This window comes from Terrapene carolina, unplaced genomic scaffold (genome assembly GCF_002925995.2).
Source record: "Terrapene carolina triunguis isolate 2854851 unplaced genomic scaffold, T_m_triunguis-2.0 Scaffold35098, whole genome shotgun sequence".
NCBI lineage: Eukaryota > Metazoa > Chordata > Testudines > Emydidae > Terrapene > Terrapene triunguis.
In genome coordinates, this window is record NW_020699449.1 from 9,301,515 (window position 1) to 9,321,916 (window position 20,402).

The 20,402-nt window shown below is 40.6% G+C and overlaps 1 protein-coding gene across 1 annotated transcript in view; it reads left to right on the forward strand.

The window, feature by feature from the left end:
- The window catches only part of LOC112117246 (sushi, von Willebrand factor type A, EGF and pentraxin domain-containing protein 1), a 166,130-nt gene that overhangs the window by 79,819 nt on the left and 65,909 nt on the right, over positions 1 to 20,402 (forward strand). Inside the window, exons 15-28 of the mRNA XM_026646539.2 lie at positions 401 to 592; positions 955 to 1,188; positions 1,989 to 2,150; positions 3,159 to 3,320; positions 4,148 to 4,309; positions 4,891 to 4,982; positions 6,829 to 6,925; positions 7,975 to 8,088; positions 9,022 to 9,135; positions 10,348 to 10,549; positions 11,316 to 11,473; positions 12,697 to 12,898; positions 13,605 to 13,780; positions 15,267 to 15,391. Of these exons, the coding sequence (XP_026502324.1) occupies positions 401 to 592; positions 955 to 1,188; positions 1,989 to 2,150; positions 3,159 to 3,320; positions 4,148 to 4,309; positions 4,891 to 4,982; positions 6,829 to 6,925; positions 7,975 to 8,088; positions 9,022 to 9,135; positions 10,348 to 10,549; positions 11,316 to 11,473; positions 12,697 to 12,898; positions 13,605 to 13,780; positions 15,267 to 15,391 (2,192 nt within the window). The remainder of the gene's footprint in view (positions 1 to 400; positions 593 to 954; positions 1,189 to 1,988; positions 2,151 to 3,158; positions 3,321 to 4,147; positions 4,310 to 4,890; positions 4,983 to 6,828; positions 6,926 to 7,974; positions 8,089 to 9,021; positions 9,136 to 10,347; positions 10,550 to 11,315; positions 11,474 to 12,696; positions 12,899 to 13,604; positions 13,781 to 15,266; positions 15,392 to 20,402) is intronic.

Genomic DNA, 20,402 nt, shown 5'->3' on the forward strand with positions numbered 1-20,402 from the left:
ATAAAAAGACATATTACGTACAGAACCACTTATTTAAACAGTCCAGGCCAAATGAATATATGGTACAATTTATAACTTTAGGAGTGTAACACCAGGTATAAATTTGACCCAATATGCTTAATATGGACTGGATAGCTAAGGGGATTGGAGGTGGAGTCTTTTGCCACTAGGGGATTTATATGAGTGAGACCCAGTTCAGAAGTGACTAGATGTGTTAAGCTCACAGCTGTTCAGTCTCGTACATGAAATGAGTGTGAGGGTCTAGTTCCTCCTGGACAGATGCCCACATCTCAGAAACCACTATGCGGTGGCACTTGTTGGCACTCTTGGGAATGAACCAAAGGCCTGAATGAGCATGGAGACAGAACTCCCTTCCGACCGCTTTTGCTTCTTGTTGCAGGACCCGGTGGCTGGGGCGCAGCAAACCGTCTGGATTATTCCTACGATGACTTCCTTGACATTGTGCAGGAGGAACAGCTACAAACGCCTCTCTCTGGCGCTGTGAAAACAGCGCCCTCCCGGGTCAAGAGACACAAAAAACTCAACATTCCAATGACCGATCACAAAATTAAGTTAATATTTAATATCACTGGTGAGGAAAAACTTCCCTTTCCTGCTCCCGCTTTTTATAATTTATTCTTAACAAAATATTACATTGTCTGGAGTTCATGAAGCCAGCAGGAAATGCAGGCTACAGGCTTCTCACTGAGTTTATAGCCACATTTTCTCACTCACTCATTTCTTGGGTAGCATATTTGTGTGGTCAGCACTATATATACTATATATTGCCCACTTTACATTTTGGTACAACGTGGGTTTGTGTGGTCAATTCCCATTGACCATAGTAACAATGATCACTGCTTTTTTGGTCCATTCTTATAGACTACTGCGGCCTGAATAGCAATAAAATCTGTAACACACTGTGTATGCCTGTGGTTTCTTTTTATATTCCAGCTAGTGTGCCGTTGCCCAATGAAAGGAATGATAGTGTGGAATCAGAAAACCAGCAGCGACTTCTTAAAACTCTAGAGACTATCACAAACAGGCTGAAAAGGACACTCAAAAAGGAACCCATGTATTCTTTTCAGTTTGCCTCAGAACTGGTTGTAGCTGACAGCAACTCACTGGAAACTGAGAAAGCCTTTCTGTTCTGCAGACCAGGTTCAGTTCTGAGAGGGCGAATGTGCGGTAAGCCAAAAGCTCTGTATCTCCTGGGCCTTATATCCTGTATATGTGATTTAAAAAAAAAAAAAAAAAGTTTTGGGCAGATATTTGTTTGAAATGGGGTATTGGCACAAGCATCACAGGATTGCGGTAGCTGAGACCTGCCAAAGCAATTTATTATCTAATGCTTTGTGCAGTCTGCTTTCTGAAGGGTGGGCTGCTCCAAAAAATGGCTATGTAAAAATACGCCTTACCTAACAGTTCTGCTCCCTGTATGAACTTGATCACATTGATTCACACTGCTGATGAAAATGATTATTCACAGCCTTTACTACGGTTAGCCCTGCCATTCCAGCATAGCTGAGAGAGAGAGAGAGAGTGAGCTGGATCCTATTCATAGATCATAGAAGATTAGGGTTGGAAGAGACCTCAGGAAGTCAGCTAGTCCAACCCCCTGCTCAAAGCAGGACCAACCCCAACTCAATCATCCCAGCCAGGGCTTTGTCAAGCCAAGCCTTAAAACCTCTAAGGATGGAGATGGAGTCAGGGAATCACCCGCTCTCCCCTCAGGCATGGAGAGACAGTCCATTCCTTCCTATGCATCATGAGTACAAATGTTTACAAAGTTCCAGTCAGTTCCCCCTATGCAAAGCCAGTCATGTCAGTGAGGTTGCACAGATATCACTGAATCCACATAGCCAAGATTGAGATAAAGCGAATTAGGCTAAATGGAGTTGCCCTGAAATACCAAGAAGAGCATCTGCTTATTGTCAGGTATTCCATGGTTAACCTGTGTTTTATTTTTTGCTTCTCCAAAATCCCAGTTAACTGCCCTTTGGGTACCTATTATTCTCTGGAGCACCGCACTTGTGAAAGCTGCTGGACTGGATCCTATCAAGATGAGGAAGGGCAGCTGGAATGCAAAAGTTGCCCATCCGGTAGCTATACCGAATACCTCCACTCCAGGAGTATCTCTGAATGTAAAGGTGCGAGCTCAGCATTCAGAAAATCGCTTTTAAAGTTGACTTCTAATGCTTGAAACTACCGAGCATTGCAAAACGTAACTAGAATAGCACCATAGAAAATTAAATGGATTGTTGTGTTACTTTATGGCTTTTGCTCCTGTGTGGGTACATATGGGGAGGGGAGAATACCAAGGTATTGAGAAGATATCTAGAATGCCATTGCTTGTACCTCTTAAGTGTCAGTGGAGCAGGCTGCTAGGGCCAGCAGTGCTTGACACCTGAAAGGTGGTGTAGCTCGACAGGTTGAGAGCCAGGGACCTCTTTGCCCCAGTTAATATTCACAGGCTGAGAGAGTGCATGTTGCAACACTGAAAGGGAAGTGTATACATAGTGCTACATCTTAGTACACGTCTCCCTGCCAACATCCTGTACACCTCCCAAGCAATAATACCTCTTGGCACTGTCATTTCTGTGTCCCACCTTGCACCGTTCTGCCTCGAAGCCACAAGAGAGCTCTCACTTTGCACCTTGTATATGAAATAACAATTGGTATTTTCTAGTTACTGTTGTTTAATTGGCTTTGTTAGTTAAAATATGAATTGCTAACAATAAACAATCTGCAGCAGATTGGAATATAATACACTATAACGAGTTTATATCTTGCAAATACACTGTCAGTAATTTGCAGCCCACCAGCCATCACAGAATTGCATTTTCTTTATTCTGTGCGTTACACATTTCATTGTACAGCCTGTGGTTTAGATGTGTCCATGAAACTAATGAACAACCTCAGAATAAATTAAATGCATTTAGAGAGGGGATTGATGCTATGTGCTGTCTGTACTTTGCTTAACACTGCACAGAGCATTGTCTTCTGGTTTACAAATGTCCTGGTAGCTCTTTCTTTCAAGGGTTGCGTGTCAATATATTATAAAGTGTTACCTTTATTTTTAGGGGACAGGAGACATACTTTATGTTAGATATTGCTTAGCCTTATGCCTAATCTTTATGTATTATTTTGCCTTTTAGCTCAGTGCAAGCAGGGAACGTACTCACCTAATGGTCTTGAAACCTGTGAGTCATGTCCTCTTGGCACATATCAACCTGTATTTGGATCTAAGAACTGCATCGCCTGTCCAGAAAACATGTCAACAGTGAAAAGAGGAGCTGTGGATATCTCAGCATGTGGAGGTTTGTGAAGACAAGGCCAGTGAAATTCCTGAAAACAAAATGTTGCTAAATACCATCCACGATAGCCCCATTTATCTGACCTCAGGTTACCTGTAGCTCCTGGCTGACTGCAGTGCAGTTATGTCACCCAGCAGCAGTGTACATAATTTTTTGCTGCATATCAAACACCCGTTTTTCTGAAAGATTTCAGAGATGGGGTTGTGCTGTATGCACACAGAATTCTAGGGTAAGCCCTGTGTCAGATATCCAGATGGCGATGTGATAATAAAATGTTTTCTTTTTTATTTATAGAAAACACTACTAGATGTTTTGTAACAATCATGCAGGCAATAGCCAGTCATTTTGTGAGTCAAAATCCTGAGGTCCTTACTCAGTTTTTACTGAGTCTGCTTTCAAAAGTAAACTACCGTCAATGGGTTCTGTCTTGGCCTAGGCCCTTTTGGGGCAGTCGCACCCCAAGGGCCCATGAGGAGAACAGTCCACAGTGAGAGTGGGACAGGGAAGAGAATCTGTCTCCAGGTGTTGACCTTGTTGAAAATATGTTTGTGCATTGCAAGGACTGCAGTGTGGGGTGTTTGGTTGAATTTGAGAACTGTCTACGTAGGAACAAAGATTACATGGAAGCATTTCTCTGGTTTTATAAAGAGCTTATTTGGGGCCATAGTTAACCTGAGTGACCCTTTAAATAAGCACACATTTTGGTTGCGAAATTCTCATGATTATTGGCCTAGTCTTGTAGGACTAAGGCAAAAACTGCCTTATGATGGTGAGGAAAAGATCATGCAGTAGGAGCCAGCAGTCATTAGAGTTTGTTTTGCACTTTGCAGTACCTTGTCCAGCAGGGGAATTCTCTCGCTCTGGTTTAATGCCTTGCTACCCCTGCCCCCGGGACTACTATCAACCAGACCCAGGAAAGTCCTATTGCTTATCTTGTCCCTTTTATGGGACAACTACGATCATTGGTGCCAGATCCATCACAGACTGTTCAAGTAAGTTGATTAATTTCTTCCAGGGAATGTGACTGAGTGGGAGCAGGATCTGGCCCTTAGTGAAAATTGGGTCCATTCAAAGGAAGAATAGACCATTCTCCTTCCACAATGTTCGCCACATTTTTCTACCAATGCAGCACCCGTGCTATTCCTTTCCTGGGTTATCTCTGAGTTATCAGAAGCTGACAGTCACACCCAATTGTGGATGATTGTGTGATATGGATTAAGGTTCCCTAACAGAGCCTAGATTGTAACCCCATTGGAAACAATGAGAGTTTTGCCTTTGGCCTATAAAAACTACCTTGAGGTAGACAGACTAACGTGATTTATGTGACCATCTAAGCTCTAAGTCAGGACTGGAGAGGAATAAATCTAACGAGTGAATTCACCACAGTGCCCCACCCTTTCTTCATTTATTATAGATGTTCATGTTTTGGAATTGACTGTGTTTTTACTGTAAGTTTTGGTATTTATTCCCACAAATCCACTTCCCTCATAGCATTTTTTAAATGCATCAGTGCAATGCAATTAGGGTCTTGTCAAGCTGCATTAACAGCTGCTTTCATAATAATCCTGTTTAGGTTTTGGCTCTACTTTCACAGCGGCCGAGGAGAGTGTAATGGTACCAGTCTCTCCAGAAAATATCAGCAAGCAGTACAAAGTCAGCAGTCAGGCAAGGACAAGATTTTTTTTTTTAATGATGCTAGCTCTAATGGAAGAAACAGAGTATCTGATGCCGATATTAAATGGCTAATGCCTTCCAGAATATAATTGTGATACTGAGTTTACTTTCCAAACTAGGCAGCTATAATTACCATGGGGGCTACCTTTATTTGATTAAAGTGATCAAACATTGTGCCCTATAACTCCATAGCTGGCTTATATATATATATATTAGTCCTTAATTAACGGCCTTATGCAGCAGAAATAAAAAAACTGTATTCACATTTTCTAATAATCTCTTCCACTCAATGATAATTTAATAGTGATTCACTAAAATATTGTATTTTAAAATTCTACTACAATAATAGAACAGTAGTATTTGGGAGAAGGAGATTTGATCCAGTCAAAGGCAGTCTTAGATTTAGAAGCATGATAACATTAGCCTGACATAAAAAATGTCACTAAACTTTTATTTAAAAAAAAAAAACATAAAACCCCCAACTCCTTGCAGTTGGCAGGTCTGCCCCTCATCTGATCAGTAGCTCCTATGCTGGTGATCAGTGTCTCTTTTATTTGGTCTCTTTTTCATTTTAGTCTTCCAGGAGATTACTTCTGGCTTCCAGGTTCTGGTTCCGAAGTATTTATTTTCATTTATTTGTTTTGATTTATATAAATTTAAGAAGAGATGTCAGATAAGTCAGGTATGACCCATTCTGCAAATCCTTTCTCCTGTGATTAGCCCTCTCAAAATACATGGGACCACTCACATGAGTGGAGACTATTCCCAGGACTGTGGGTTTGCATGATAGGCCCCCATTGTTGTAACTCAGAAAAGACCACCCTGTCTCAGAATCAGGTTGTGAGAAGCTACATTACATGAATAAAGTTGGTAAGTGATAAATTAGATCTGAACTATTAGCTTATAATACATGCAGTCCACAAACTTAGGCCCCAATACAGCAAGCATGGGAGTTTTCCCATTTAAGTCAATAGGACCATTCATCTACTTAGTTAAGCACATGCTTGAGTGATTTGCTGAAGTGAGGCCTGTTACCAAAATACAAATAAATAACAATAACTAGAATGCTAACATCTGAAAAAGTCCCTTTCATGCCTCTAGCTTCAGGTATTTATTTCTGTATTCTTTAGATTAGGGGTGGCTAAAATACAGCCTGTAGGCCTAATGCAGTCCACAGTGTGCCCTGACTCACCTCTCCCAGTAACTACAGATGGCTAATGGCAGGGATACATTACTAACCTCTGTGGAGAGGAACGGAATGAAAAAGAAATGTTAGATGTCTTTACTCCACAGTTCTCTTTTTTTAAATGCTGTTACATGTCAGTCATTGTTAGGTTCTGTAGAGAAAGAGCTGCAAACATCTAGTAACTGTTAAATAGAGCACCCAAAACTCCCATTACAAGTATTAACTTCAGCTGTCTAGATGCTTCCTCCACGGAGCAAAGAATGGTTAAGGGGGAAATTGACCTCAGAGAAGGCACTTGCTGTAGAAGCTTGCTGGAAAATTGCTGCTAATGAATAGTCTCACAGTTCAGCACATCACTTAGATTTTATGTTATAAACTGTGAGTTGAGATTGTTTTACACAATTACAGACAAAAGATACACGTACTCTATAAAGAAAGTGAAATCATAAGAGTAATGAACAAGTCAATGAATAAAGACAGAATTTGTGTCACAGACATATGGAGCGCTAAAAGGTTATGACCATGAGTTAGAGGTTTGCCAGGTACAGTGAAGTAGTTTGCTGTTTAGATTTGGAATAGATATTTGTGTATGTAATACACATAGTTGTATCTCCATGTCTTTGATAACTGTACTGTTCCCATCTGTGACAGGTTTTTCATGAGTGTTTCCTGGAACCATGCCATAATAATGGCACATGCAAACAACTTGGAAGTGGGTACATTTGCATGTGCCCACCTGGATACACAGGTAAAGTGTGTGTATGTAAGGGGGACATTGTTTCATCATGTGAGGTAGTTAGAAAGTTCTGTTCTGAGGGGAAATTATAACTCCCAGCAGAAAAAGCAGATAATATAATTAATGGAAATCACTATTGCTGACACAGGTTATTCATTATACTTCACATTTTAAAAAAAAAATGAATGAAGAACTGTTCCCTTTGTTGTTGTATGGTTTATCTCAGTGTTTGTTCTCTAAGAGAGATTTTCAAAAGGCTCATGTTGGCCTATACCAGGGGTAGGCAACCTATGGCATGCATGCCAAAGGCGGCACGCGAGCTGATTTTCAGTGGCACTCACACTGTCCGGGTCCTGGCCACCGGTCCGGGGGGCTCTGCATTTTCATTTAATTTTAAATGAAGCTTCTTAAACATTTTAAAAACCTTATTTACTTTATATACAACAATAGTTTAGTTATATATTATAGACTTCTAGAAAGAGACCTTCTAAAAACGTTAAAATGTATGACTGGCACGCGAAACCTTAAATTAGAGTGAATAAATGAAGACTCGGCACACCACTTCTGAAAGGTTGCCGACCTCTGGCCTATATTGTCTCCTGTTTGCATTAATGGTAACATCCCCATTTACTTTAATGTGAGCAGCATCAGACCAAGACTGAATATATTTGAAAATCCCACCCCTTGACCACAACTGTGATCAGCAAGGACCGAGAAACTCACACTGCAGTCCATTAATCCCATTAGGTCCGCCTTTGCATGTATCCATTGTGAGCTCTGCAGTTGCTCCAAAGCAACTGGGTATGTTATATTCCCCAATGATTTTTTTTTTAAGGGTAGAAATGTGCTACGTTTGAAGATCTGGAGCTGATCAGCGTGTATTTTATTATTGCCTGATCTGCACTATACCTTTCTGATAGCAATTGTCACAGGTCTCTGGTAAATTGCTGTGTTTTTAAAGCAAAGATAATGGTCTGTAATGCCCTCTGTGTTTCTGAGTGATTTAATTATACTTTCTTTCTGTGTTCTCAGTTGTGATCCTGCTTTGTTTTTCAATTTAGGCTTAAAGTGTGAAAAGGAGATTGATGAGTGCAAGTCAACCCCTTGCCTCAATAATGGAGTTTGCAAAGATGGCATTGGGGTGTTCATTTGCCAGTGCCAACCAGGCTATACAGGTGACAGAAGTGATTTAATTGCTTTATAAGTCCTCTGTGTAAGGGTGTCAGTTACATGTTGCATAAATAAAATGGACCTGTTAGGGTTATGCTTATTTCTTCAGTGACTTCCATGGAATTATAACAGGGGTGAATCTGGCCTATTATTAGACAGAGAAAACCTTTGGTGTAGGTGAATATTTTGTGAAGTAAAAGGATTAATATTCAAGGTGTGTGTGTGTGTGTAGTAACACTTCTGTTCTAAAAAAGGGAATAACAGTGAAGAAATATTAATGAGGCACTTTTGTGGAAAAATGCTAATGAAACCCAATATTGTAAGGCCTTGATTCAGCAAGACACTTGTTCAGTTGCCTAACTTCAAGCATGTGAGTAATCCTATGGATGCCTAATTGATACTTTTTCATCTTTTTTCTTAGAACAGGAACATTATTGAAAACACGCACACACACTCTCTCTCTTTCTCTCTCAACAGCACTTTTCACATGCTTGAAGTCTGGCACCTGCTTTTGTACCTTGCTGAATCGAGGTGTTCACTTATTTTATCATTAAATTGCTGATTATCAAATAGGTATCCTCCTTCTATGCACAGATATAAAAAGACCTAGTATTTTCCACCTAAGCAGTCCCTACCCTATATCACATTATCCTATAAAAGCTTTTTATAATCAATATGAATTAAAATTATATATGTGCTGCTGAATGCTTTTTAAACGTTGAGCTCCACTGCCTCCAAAGTCTCAATAACTATGTGTATGGATGGGCAACTGTTCACATTGAATTGCATCCTTGAAAGATTTTATCTCCTGCTCTCAATAACCTTTTATGAGAAATATTTTGCCATTATGGCTTTCAAAACCGATCACTACAGGATACGTACCATGTATGTATTAAAATACTGTGTATATCATGTCTTGTAACTATTATTGCTTGAAGGTTTACTATGTGAGGAGGATATAAATGAATGCAGGTCCAACCCGTGTGTGAACGGAGCACTGTGTGTTGATGACATCAATGCTTATCACTGCACATGTGCAGAAGGATTCACAGGTAAGCTGTATTTCTTGATTGATTTAGTTTTTATTTATTTTAACCAGAAAAATTTTACCTTATGCTCACTAATGTGGAAGCAAAAAGTACAGTGTAATTCAAAATTATCTTCATAGATTTGCTATAGGTGTGCATTGATCTAGGCATGTGTAATATTTAGATGAGAAGGTCGTGGTCTGGTGGCTTCAAACGCATGACTGGGAGTCAGGAGATCTGGTTTCTGTTCCCAGCTGTGTATGAGCTTGAGCAAAGAATAGTAATATTCATCTTGATGAAATACTTCTGAGTTGATATACAAAGGTTAAATACTTTTATTATTTATTTATTTATTATTATATAGCAGCATATCCATGGGCCAAAGCCTCCCCATCTCTATCAGAAGTTGCTTCCCATCCCATTTAGCTCTGCAACTTTCTGTTGCTTTGTGTCATGTTAAGGAATGATTTTCTTTTCCTGGGTTTCCAGATTGCCACAAAGCTTTGACTTTAAATCTTACGCAGTTTCTGCAACTTTGCATATCTCACAACTTGAAACTTGATGCACAACTAAACTCCTGGATGGTTTTCTTAAAAAAGTAAAAGGTTCCAACCTCATTTCCATTTTAGCAATACATTCTCTTCTCTGTATCGCTCATCATTTACTCAGAATGGTGTCTCAGCTTCTGATTGTGTGTGTGCTTTTAATATATCCTTGGGGCCCATCCTGCACTCTTCACACACACAACTTCCTGGGAATGTATGGGTTCATGGGAATTTTGGTGATGAAAGAGCCAGCCCTTAACCCATATTGAAACCTGAGTATCGTTACTTGACCACTTACAAACTGACAGATGAGACATACTTCTTATTTGAAGAGCCCAACTTACTAACAAAGTTGGTAGCGCTCATTTCTGTACATTCCCCGAAAAAGTTTGTTTTTTAAAATGTTGACAAACGTGTAATGAGGGTTTTATTTCTATAACTGTGAAGCTGATTCCTGCCTCTCCTCTACAGTTGCATCCAATCAATGCAATATATTTTATGCTGAGGAAAAAAGCCAGCCACTCAGCTAATCTGTTGTTTGCCGTTCCCCAAAGAATTCTGTATAATTTTAATTGTCTTCTGGATTTGTCAGAGACACCGAATCCTGGAAATTGGTTCCTGATTGTTCCTAACAGATTTTGAATCTTTTTAAATTGAATGTAAAGCTTTGCTTTGGTCTCTCTCTTCCCAGGCACTCGCTGTGAAACGGAGGTGAATGAATGCCTTTCAAACCCATGTCAAAACAAGGGCATTTGTGAGGATCGGATCAGGAGTTTCCACTGCAAGTGCCTTCCTGGGTTTACTGGCGTCTTGTGTGAAAAAAACATTGATGAGTGTCTCAGCAGACCCTGTAAGAATGGGGCCACATGCAAAGATGGTATCAACAACTTCAGGTGAAAAACTGCTGACGGACTTCCTGTAATAAGCAAAGCCAGATGTGCTGCAGTGTCTGGGTTTCCACAAAGATTTTAGCAAAGGCTATAGGGCTAATCTGTCAAGTGGTCTCAACATGCACCCCAGTGTGGGAGAAAGGTGGATATTTAAAAAGAAAAAAAATGTGATGGTGTTATTTTAGCTTTTGTTAAAGGTGTGATAGTGAGGAGAATGTGGCGGGGGAGGGGTAGAAAGTGAGAGTGCCTTAGGGCTGCCACCCTTACAGTGTGAGGAAACTTACAGGGTACTATTTTCCTGAATCAGTTTCCCCCAAGGCTGTATTGGCATTGGGAAGCGGGGAGGGGGACCCGTGGCGTTTTTTAACCTTCTATTATAGCACTGAACAATGATCATCAATTTGTGTATCCCACATGATTAAGTTTCCTGTGATTGTTGGGCTGGGGGAAGATATGGGCATTGATGGACCTCAGCCCTTCCTGTCTTCTATTTTTATGTTTCATCAAGATGAACCTGGACCAAAAAGTTTGTTTCTGGATCCAGATCAGAACTTCTCTGGTGTTTATGGGTGTTCTGCTCTGGTCCATTTTACAGAAAAGGACCCGTCGTGAATTTCAAGGTTCCATACTATTGGAGTGCCTCTCTAATGTTCTGGCTTTTTGTAATGTAACTGGATCTCTCGCGGAAACAAAGAGTGCCTCCAGTCTACAGATGTGTGAGCTTTAAAAGCGGCCACAATAGAAGAGTGTTTTTTGTTTTCATCCTCAGGTGTCAATGTGTGACAGGGTACACAGGCCTGCACTGTGAAGTGAACATCAATGAGTGTGGATCCAATCCCTGTTTAAACCAAGCTACCTGTGTGGATGCCTTGAACTCGTACATTTGTAAATGTCCCCCTGGCTTTACAGGCAGCAGGTGTGAAACAGGTACACAGGACCACAGTGTCAGCAAAAGGTGGCTTGACAAAGCTTCTTGGCAAGAATGATGCCAGCTGAGTTAATACCATATGGCTTCTCTATACAGCGGCTAGCAGGGTGGGGTTTCAATCCTGAGCAAAGCCGTTGCAAACTACAGCAGTACAAATAATAATAATAATAATAATTAATTTCAAATGTAGCCTGTAAATACAAAGTAACGTCCTGCATGCTAGCAAACAATATTTTGATAATGTTTTTCTTTGCTTAAAAGCACAGTACCCTTTCTGCCGTGCTCTATAGGCCTGTGAAGTTCAATTTCAGCTTCTTTCACGTGTCCTAGTTATTAAGCTTTTTGTACTTCACATACGACTCATGATGCTTTGCATCAGAAAGTCACAGATATCGTGGTAACAAAGGGCATAAGGTTTCCACTATACAGTCTTAAAGTTAACTGGTCAAATTCCAACCTGGTGAGATTCCTTTGACTTCAGCAAGGTTACAGCAGAGACAAATTTGGCTCAATAAGATTTCTGTTTTAGACAAGACATTAACCTGTGATACCTTCTACTCCTATGTGGTGGATCTTCAGATGGAAGTTAAAGATCCACTGGCAATTTTTAGGAAGGGGCAGGAGACATGCTGGCCATCTGTGCATCATCCCCTCTCTCAGTAGAACAGTTTCTAATGTCCAGGGCTTTATGAGAACTACTACTGAATGCATAATGGGTGCTGCATTTGCACAGAACATGCATTTTATTTCTTTGTAAAGCACCTTGCAATACCTTGAACATGAAAGACACAAATTCTATTCCATAACTGCACAATATGCTTTTTAATTCCATAAAGAACCATGCATCTATTTGGTCCCATTTTATCCACAGGTCCTATCAGGCACTTTTGGATTTAGGATGGCCAGATGGACATATTAGTTGTATGAGAGAGGACAGAAAGGCTCATCCAATGTTGTGAAAGGTTCATGTTCATTATCTACCAGAAAATTACAAGATTTTTTTTTTTTTTGTGCTTCTTAAACCCAGCATCTTTTCTAGGTATTGAAGGCTCCATGTGAACACCTTGTAGGCTAGAAATAAAATATTTCTAGTTCGGTCCAGTTGAAAGCAAATACTTTTAGCCTGGTTGTGGTTAGTTTTATTGCATTGGATTAAGCTTCATTTAATTTGTTGATACATTTGCACGAATGTAGATCTGAAAATTGTTCTTGTTTGTTGCAGAACAGTCCTCTGGTTTTAACCTGGATTTTGAAGTGTCTGGTATCTATAGCTATGTCATGCTTGACAATATTCTCCCATCACTTGGTGATATCACCTGTGCATTCTGGATGAGATCAACTGACACTACTAATTATGGGACTCCAATTTCTTATGCAGTGGAGAATGGAAGTGACAATGCATTTCTGCTAACAGATTACAATGGGTAAATCAATCAATAGTATTATTATCTTTCTTCCTAGATTATAACTGCGTTTTAATTGATAGAGAGGAGTCTGAACTAAAACACCAAATTCCAATGATACATGTCTTTGGGGAAGTTCATAGCTGAATCTGAAACAAAACTGTGTAGCTGGAGTTGCCCTTTCTTACTGATTTTTCCCTGTGATTAATTCCAAAACCACTTTTTGGGGCATTGGTGTCTGCAACAAAGTAGCAATGCTCAGAAGGCAGAATATTTCTTCCTGTCTTTTTTTACACAGAATAAAAAAGATGTATTTAATGTAATATTTACATAAAAAAGGAGCTTATCAGCAGGCATATTGATTGCTGTGACCCTCTGGCCATGGGCTGCGAGATACCAAGAACAACTCAAGTTTAGGAATCCACTGAAAAACATGACTGAAACTCCTTTTTTTGGTAATATTTACAGAGCTAAACATGTGGAAATTGCCCCTTACTTCACTGTCTGTGAGTATGATCATGATGACCCATGTCTTCTCTTTGGGAACAAATATGGCAGCAGGGATTTCCTGTGTGAGCTGGGGAAACTTAACCTCCTTCAGTAAATTACTTTTCCTGTGTCGGGAGTAGCCAGCAGGAAGAAAACTTTATTTTCTTGAAAGAGAATGTTATATCTATTAAACCTCTGCATGTCCTTGAATGTGCCTTGGTATCTGCTTTTTATGCAGCTGGGTTCTTTATGTGAATGGGAAAGAGAGGATCACAGATTGTCCCTCTGTGAATGACGGCAACTGGCATCACATTGCAGTCACCTGGACGTGCATGAATGGAGCCTGGAATGTGTATATTGACGGGAAGTTGTCTGATGGAGGCAGAGGTCTATCTGTAGGATCAAAAATCCCTGGTATATCTTGTTAACGATTGTTTGGCTCGGTTTCTTTTCTCTTGCTATCGTAGGGCTTGCAAGGCTTGGAAGGTTTTGTTTATTTCTGTGTTCAGCATTTATGTAGAACTGAATTCTTTCATCCTTCTTCAGGCTGGGAAGTACCTTAGTCCATGAGTAGTCTCTCATTGCAACCAATGGGAATATTCATGGAGTAAGGTCTCATACAGGCTGTGTAAGGATGGCAGAATCCTGCCCATAGAAGAAATGCATTGACTAAATTGACTAGAGAATGTTTTAGTGAGAACTGATCTCATAACTGGATGTCTGTGTTAAACTCAGGAGTGATTTTGGTTTGGAAGCGTGTACTTAGAGGCTTTTTCCTCATAATTTTCAGGCCTATTTTTGGAGTTTAGTTTCAGTAATATTTCTTCCTCACAGTATATGACGTGTTTTTTACATTTGCTAGAATATGAATGACAGACCTGTTTTATGTCCACTTCTTTCATTGTTTCCTTTGATATGAGGAAGAAATTAGGATTCGTTTATCGTTAGAACTTAACCCTTTCCCCGCTGAAATCAGTGACAGAACCCCCCATGACTGCAACTGGAGGATGATCAAGCCCTTAACTATCTGCTTGAAATGGAAAGACACTTAACCAGCTGCATGACATACAGTAGTTGGAGTGTTTTCCATTCAGAGCAACTGTCGCATTGTAGCGTTAAAAGAACATGCAATACGTTATTGCATGGGAGAACCGAAGAGCAGTGGAAGGTCCATGCTTTCCAGAGACAAGTACTGGTCATTTAAAATCTTTTAACTTCATAGCCCGCAGAATGAATATACCGTTTTAGAACAGTCTTCTCAGAAACATGGTTTCTATTTTTAATGGTGAAGCTCCTGCAGGGTTCTGTGCTCCCTCCATCCATTCCCAACCACACTGTGGCTCTCTCCGAAACCTGGGCACAAGGCACTCGCATGCCTGCGTGATGCCACCCACAAACTGGTCTCCAATGTTAGTACTAACATTAGATGAGATAAAACAGAATTTACTTGTGTGGGGCGTTACAGCGTTTACCATCAAGTCTTACATGTGGTTCAGTTGTTTGGAATCAAATGCTTCTTTTTTCTACATGGCATTTTAACTCTTTGTATAGTTTTGAAACATTGAGAAGGGATCATTTAAAGCAACAGTTAACCAACTGTTACTGCGAAATATCCTATGCCAATTAATAATTCATAATTACATTATGAATTGTGTTGTAATATGATTCACAGTAAAACCTTGTTTAAGGGTAACCTCTAAGAAGAAAAGGCCTTTCTTAAACAACTGCTTAAAAGAATCCCCAGTTTCCAGTAGAGGTTAATTTAAACTTTAAAGATCACTGCTACTAGGTCACCAATTTTTGTGGGTTCTTTGGGTATTTGACAGTTTTTGCTATAAAGTATTTACCATCATCAACCACTGTACAGAGCCGTAACATCTTCATTTTACTTTGCGCTTAGGTGGTGGCGCGCTAATACTTGGACAAGAGCAAGACCAGAGAGGAGAAGGATTCAATCCAGCAGAATCTTTTGTGGGCTCTCTTAGCCAGCTCAACATCTGGGACCATGTCCTATCCCCACAGGAGGTGAATATTTACTTAATAGTTTGGAATCTGAGCAAATCAATGAAAACTTAAACTAGTTTTTAATGCATTTTTGCCTAATGGGCATGATCCAGCTCCCACTGAAGTTAATGGGAATCTCATCGGGCATAGCTGTATGTCAACGTATATGGAGTACGCTTAAAATTGAAGATTTTGTCAGAGCCATTCCTCAATAACCAACTCAATGGGGGAGAGCGAAAGGGAAGGAGAAAACATACACAAAATATATTGTAACCATAATAGAGCCCTCTACCAGAGAAGGGAGGAAACTCCATAAAATCTACTAGAGAACTTGCTCTGCAGGTCTCATTTACATGGGAAGCACTAAGGGCTTGATCCTACTTCTACTGAAGTCATTGACAAAACTGCCATTAACTTCAGTGGCAGATGATCCAAGTCAAAGAACTACAGTGCTAGGCACTATGGAAAACCCTAAGGTACGTAGATAGAATGGAAGCTGTGAATGCTCAGTACCTCTGACAATCAGGCCACTTTTATTTAGGTACCAAAAATACGGATTTAGGTGCCTGACTTTAAGCCCTGAGGTTCAGAAATGTAGATCCTGCTGTTGGAAAGTAAAGTCTAAGGATCAATGTTCAGCATGAGCTGGGACTCAGAGGAACAGATCTCTGGCTGTTTTTCCCCTCAGAAGAAAACAAGTACCTGCTCTTCATCTGATTTTACTTTTTTTAATTTTCTCCATTTTGTTTTTTAAAAAACAATAATAAAATTTAAAGGTAGAAGAGATAAGAAAATAAATCTTTCAGTGCAGTGTCTGACCGCCCCTGTTCTGACAGTGTGTTCATGTCTGCTTTACCTTATGCCTTTTCTGCACTTTGTGTGTTGCCGAGGGTTGTAGTCTCATCTTGAATCACAGGGATTTTGGTGCATCACGATAATGTGGATGTGAGTTTGAAGAAGTGCTCATTTCCTGTGCTTGAAGTCTTCACTGCTGTGCCATTCAAGTGGGATTTCCAAAAGCCTCTCAGCCCTGGCCTAACTCCAGTCCCGTTGACAGGAATGCAGAACCCCCCCCCCCCCCCCACTGACTTCAACAGGAGCAGAGTTAGGCCAATGAAAAGTGCTTTTGAAAATCCTACCCTTCAATTATGGTATGTCCCATAATCCCTGGTCTTAATGCTAAAAAACAGATGTGAGACCACAACAGGAAAACTTGCCAAGTACATTTCCCATAAACTTTTTACCTCTTTTGTTATTAGAGCTTGAAATAGTAAATCATCTTCATTGTCTGTGTTTATTTCAAAGTTATTTTATACGCTAGAGCCTTAGCCCACTGAGATTATTTGGTAAGCCTTTTCTTCCTACAAGCCTCTATGAAACGGAACGGAATAATGATGTACTGAATATGTTGTGTGACAGACCCAGACCGGTTGGGTGCAGGAATCTGGTCGAAGGAAAACACACTGGATGAATAGTTTTCTGTTTCCTGAGTGACCAGGGCAGGGGCTACCCCAGAGCAGTCAGGAAGGTGCTAGAAGCAATTAAGTCAGGCAGACTCCATAAGACACCTGGAACCAATTAAGAATGGATTAGAAGCAATCAAGGGAAACAGGCTAATCAGATCACCTGAAGCCCATTTAGAACCAGCTGGGACTGGTTTCAAAGGAAACCCCTTCAGAGAGGCCGGCTGGTAGGAGCTGGGGGTAAGAAGGTGTGTTGTGGGAAGACTGGGAGAAAGACAGTGGGCAGTAAAAGACCCGGGAGAAGAAGCATGGTCAGCTACCAAGGAGGGTGCTAGGAGGGGCCGTTTGGGGAAGTAGCCCAGGAAGGGCTATAGCTCCAGTAGTATAGGAAAACTACCTGTTGCCGCTGCCAGTTAGGGTCCCTGGGCTGGAACCCGGAGAAGAGGGCAGGCCTGGGTTCCCCCTGACCTCCCCCCACACCTCTTCACAAACGCTCCCTGAGAAGGAAGACCGGGACTAAAGAGGGTTCTTACACCAAACCCGTTGACTGGCGGATGATGAAGGTGGCTCAGTAAGCTGTAACCCTTGCCTCTAGGAGGGGGGAGAGGCTACTTTGAGGGTCAGAGCAAACCTCTAAGGCAAACCCTAACCGTCTAGAAGCACAGGACACCCCCTCTCCCCTGAGACAAAGCCGGTGCTCTGCCACAGTTGCCAATTGAATAAAAGAGAGGCTAAATAAATTCTTTTAGACATCTTTAGATGTACTCTTCGCTGTCCATCGACGTGTTCATCTTCTTCAGGTCAAACCCAGTGATTTTTCATTTTTGCTGTAGTCTGGGTTGGGGTTTTTTTGTTTTGTTTTGGTTTGTGAGTGAGGTTAACACTCATAAAAGATGCTGACCTGACAGCAGTGGAAAATGAAGTTCTCTGTACGTCAGTCAGTGGGAAGGTCCCTTCCCCTTCCCCATCCAATATCCTCTTACCTTGCGCCTGCACTAGGGAGATCTCCCCCAAAATTCCAAATGGTTCCGGAACAGTTTGGTGCCCTAGCCTGGTAATTACCATTTTTCAGCAGCCCGTACTGCAGGAAAGAGTTTTTTGAAGATGCTTCAGTAAAAATAGGTCAGGCTGCTGGTGCCTGGTCCGTGCACCAGCTCCATCCAGTTGTACAATCTTTTATACTTCAGTGTAGATCAGGCCAAGCGGCGGGGAGGGAAGTGAGAGTGGTTTAAATAGCTGCCCTCCTCACTGAGGCTGCCAACAAGATGCTAACTGTGACATGTGTTTGTGACGTGGACACTTATCCATCAGAAACAGGACAGAGACCAACCACCCATTTCGTGCAGGCTACTGATTTTTTTTTTCCCATCCAGCATGAAATATTCCACAGCTTCCGCACAGATTTGCATGTCTATTCTCCTAACCAGGCCGATCCCCTTCCAGTCCATCGCTGTGTGCAATGAGAGAGGGGGTTAAACCACACTAACGCTTTCCTACTTGGGCTGCTCTTCCTTATTCTTCACAATTTTTAATCCAACTTTGCATGTGGCCATAGAAAACATTCCTTTTTGCACCAGGGAATTACTAGAGTTGCTCTTCAGCACAGCCATGGAATGCACTAGTTCAGTTATCAACATGTTTTCTTAATTAAACAACCATTTTCCTTCAGAGGGGTACTTCTGCCCTTCATAGTAGAGAGATGGAAGCCCTTAATCTTCTTTTACTGCACATTTGTCTTCTGTAGGGCGTTTATCACTTTAAACAGCTTCTTGGCTGAGAGCAATGCTTCTGTCTTAGGCCAGCTAGGGAGAGCTGTAATATACTGAATAGGGCCTTTGCAGTGAGGTTATGGCGTTACAGCTTATATAAGGGCTTTTAGACTCTATTCCAGGAACTATTTTAATTTCTTTTCCTGCGAACCACAGTGAAATCGGTGAAGGCTGATTCCAAGACCTTACTTTCCACTTTCTTCACTCAACTGTCCAATCATCCCAGGTTTTATGTATTTTTTTTAAAAAGCCCATAAATACCCTCACTTTTAAAGAGAGTTAAAAATCTTTGTCTGTGTCCAACAGAACTTTAGCCTCTCCTGCAAGATGATGCACTCAGCGCACTAGGACCATGTTTGGGGTCACTGCTGAATGTCTAACATGACATCCCATGGTCACAAACCTATCTACATTTTTTTCTACTGAACACTTAAGCTCAGGGACTGCATACTGTGCAACCTGGGCTTTTGCCCCAGATCACTTCTGCTTGGTGACTAACGCCCTGTATTTACAATTTTATGGAAAGGAAAGGACACAGAAAATAAATCAATCCTCTGTCCAACATTTACCAGGCATGTACAGGTCACAACAGCAAATGTTAACTTTTTTGAGTGTCCATTAAAACCCCCATTAAACCAACATATATCCTTCTCCCACACTGTACAAGGATGCATGGCTCAGGTCCTGGACACAGGGCTGTATATTTCTACTTGGCTACTGAACTGCGAGGAGAAAATAAATGTATAGTATTAGTGTGTTATTAACAGAAATCCATCAGTGAAGAGAACAAAACTTGCATAAAGAGTTTTCGACACAAATCAGATGACCTCCATTTCACTGTGCACAGGAAAGCATTGTGATTTCCCCCTTGTATCACCCAGTTGCGGTGTCTAGGTCTTCAAAATATCCATTCAGTCAAAATCTGATATCACACTATCAAATGGAGCCACCTTGCCGCCTCCTGCCAAAAGGCAGTTTGCTCAGGTTTGCAATGCACCACTGCAGTTGTGGCAATTCTAACATGGTGAGGAGTAAAGGTCTTTTGCATTCCATTGCTGTTCCATAACAAATCTTCCCATCAAAAGCAGTCCACTACTAACCATTTTATGCTGTTTAACTTAACACCGTGAACCACATGTTCCCATTGCTGAGTGATGGTGGGAATGCTGAAGTGCACCATCTGTGCATTCTTTCTATATATCTCTGTTCCGTATTTCCTGATGGTCATAACTATAGTATATGTCTCAAAATACTGTCATGGCTACATCCTCCTCAGAAAAACAATGACTGATTCTCATTAACGAGGTTTAATCTATTGGATATACATTCTGGTTATGATTTCGTTATTGTCTCATGGTGTGATTGAGTTATGGTACATGACTTTGCTGCCCTCAGGTACAAATGCTTGGAACTGGAAAATCTGACATTTCCATGGGAAAGTCTGACATTTCAAAATTAGTTTTCATTCCACATCAGAAAGAAATACTGCAGTTTCCCATAATTTTGATTCAGAACTCTCAAAATGTTACGTGTTGATACTGTCAGAACATAATATATTGTAAAATATTAAATATAGTGAACATAATATAATATAAAATCTAATCATACATATAATAAGATCAGTATGTTAATAGAATCTGAAAGTCTAAACAAAATGTTTCAAAAGGAGAAAAATCGAAATGTTTTTAATCTTGTCAAAATTAAATGAGAAAGTCAAAATGATTTGACATTTTTCCATTGAAAATTTTATCTACATGTTCCCACAAAAGATTGCAATTTTGACTAAACTGCATTTTTGTA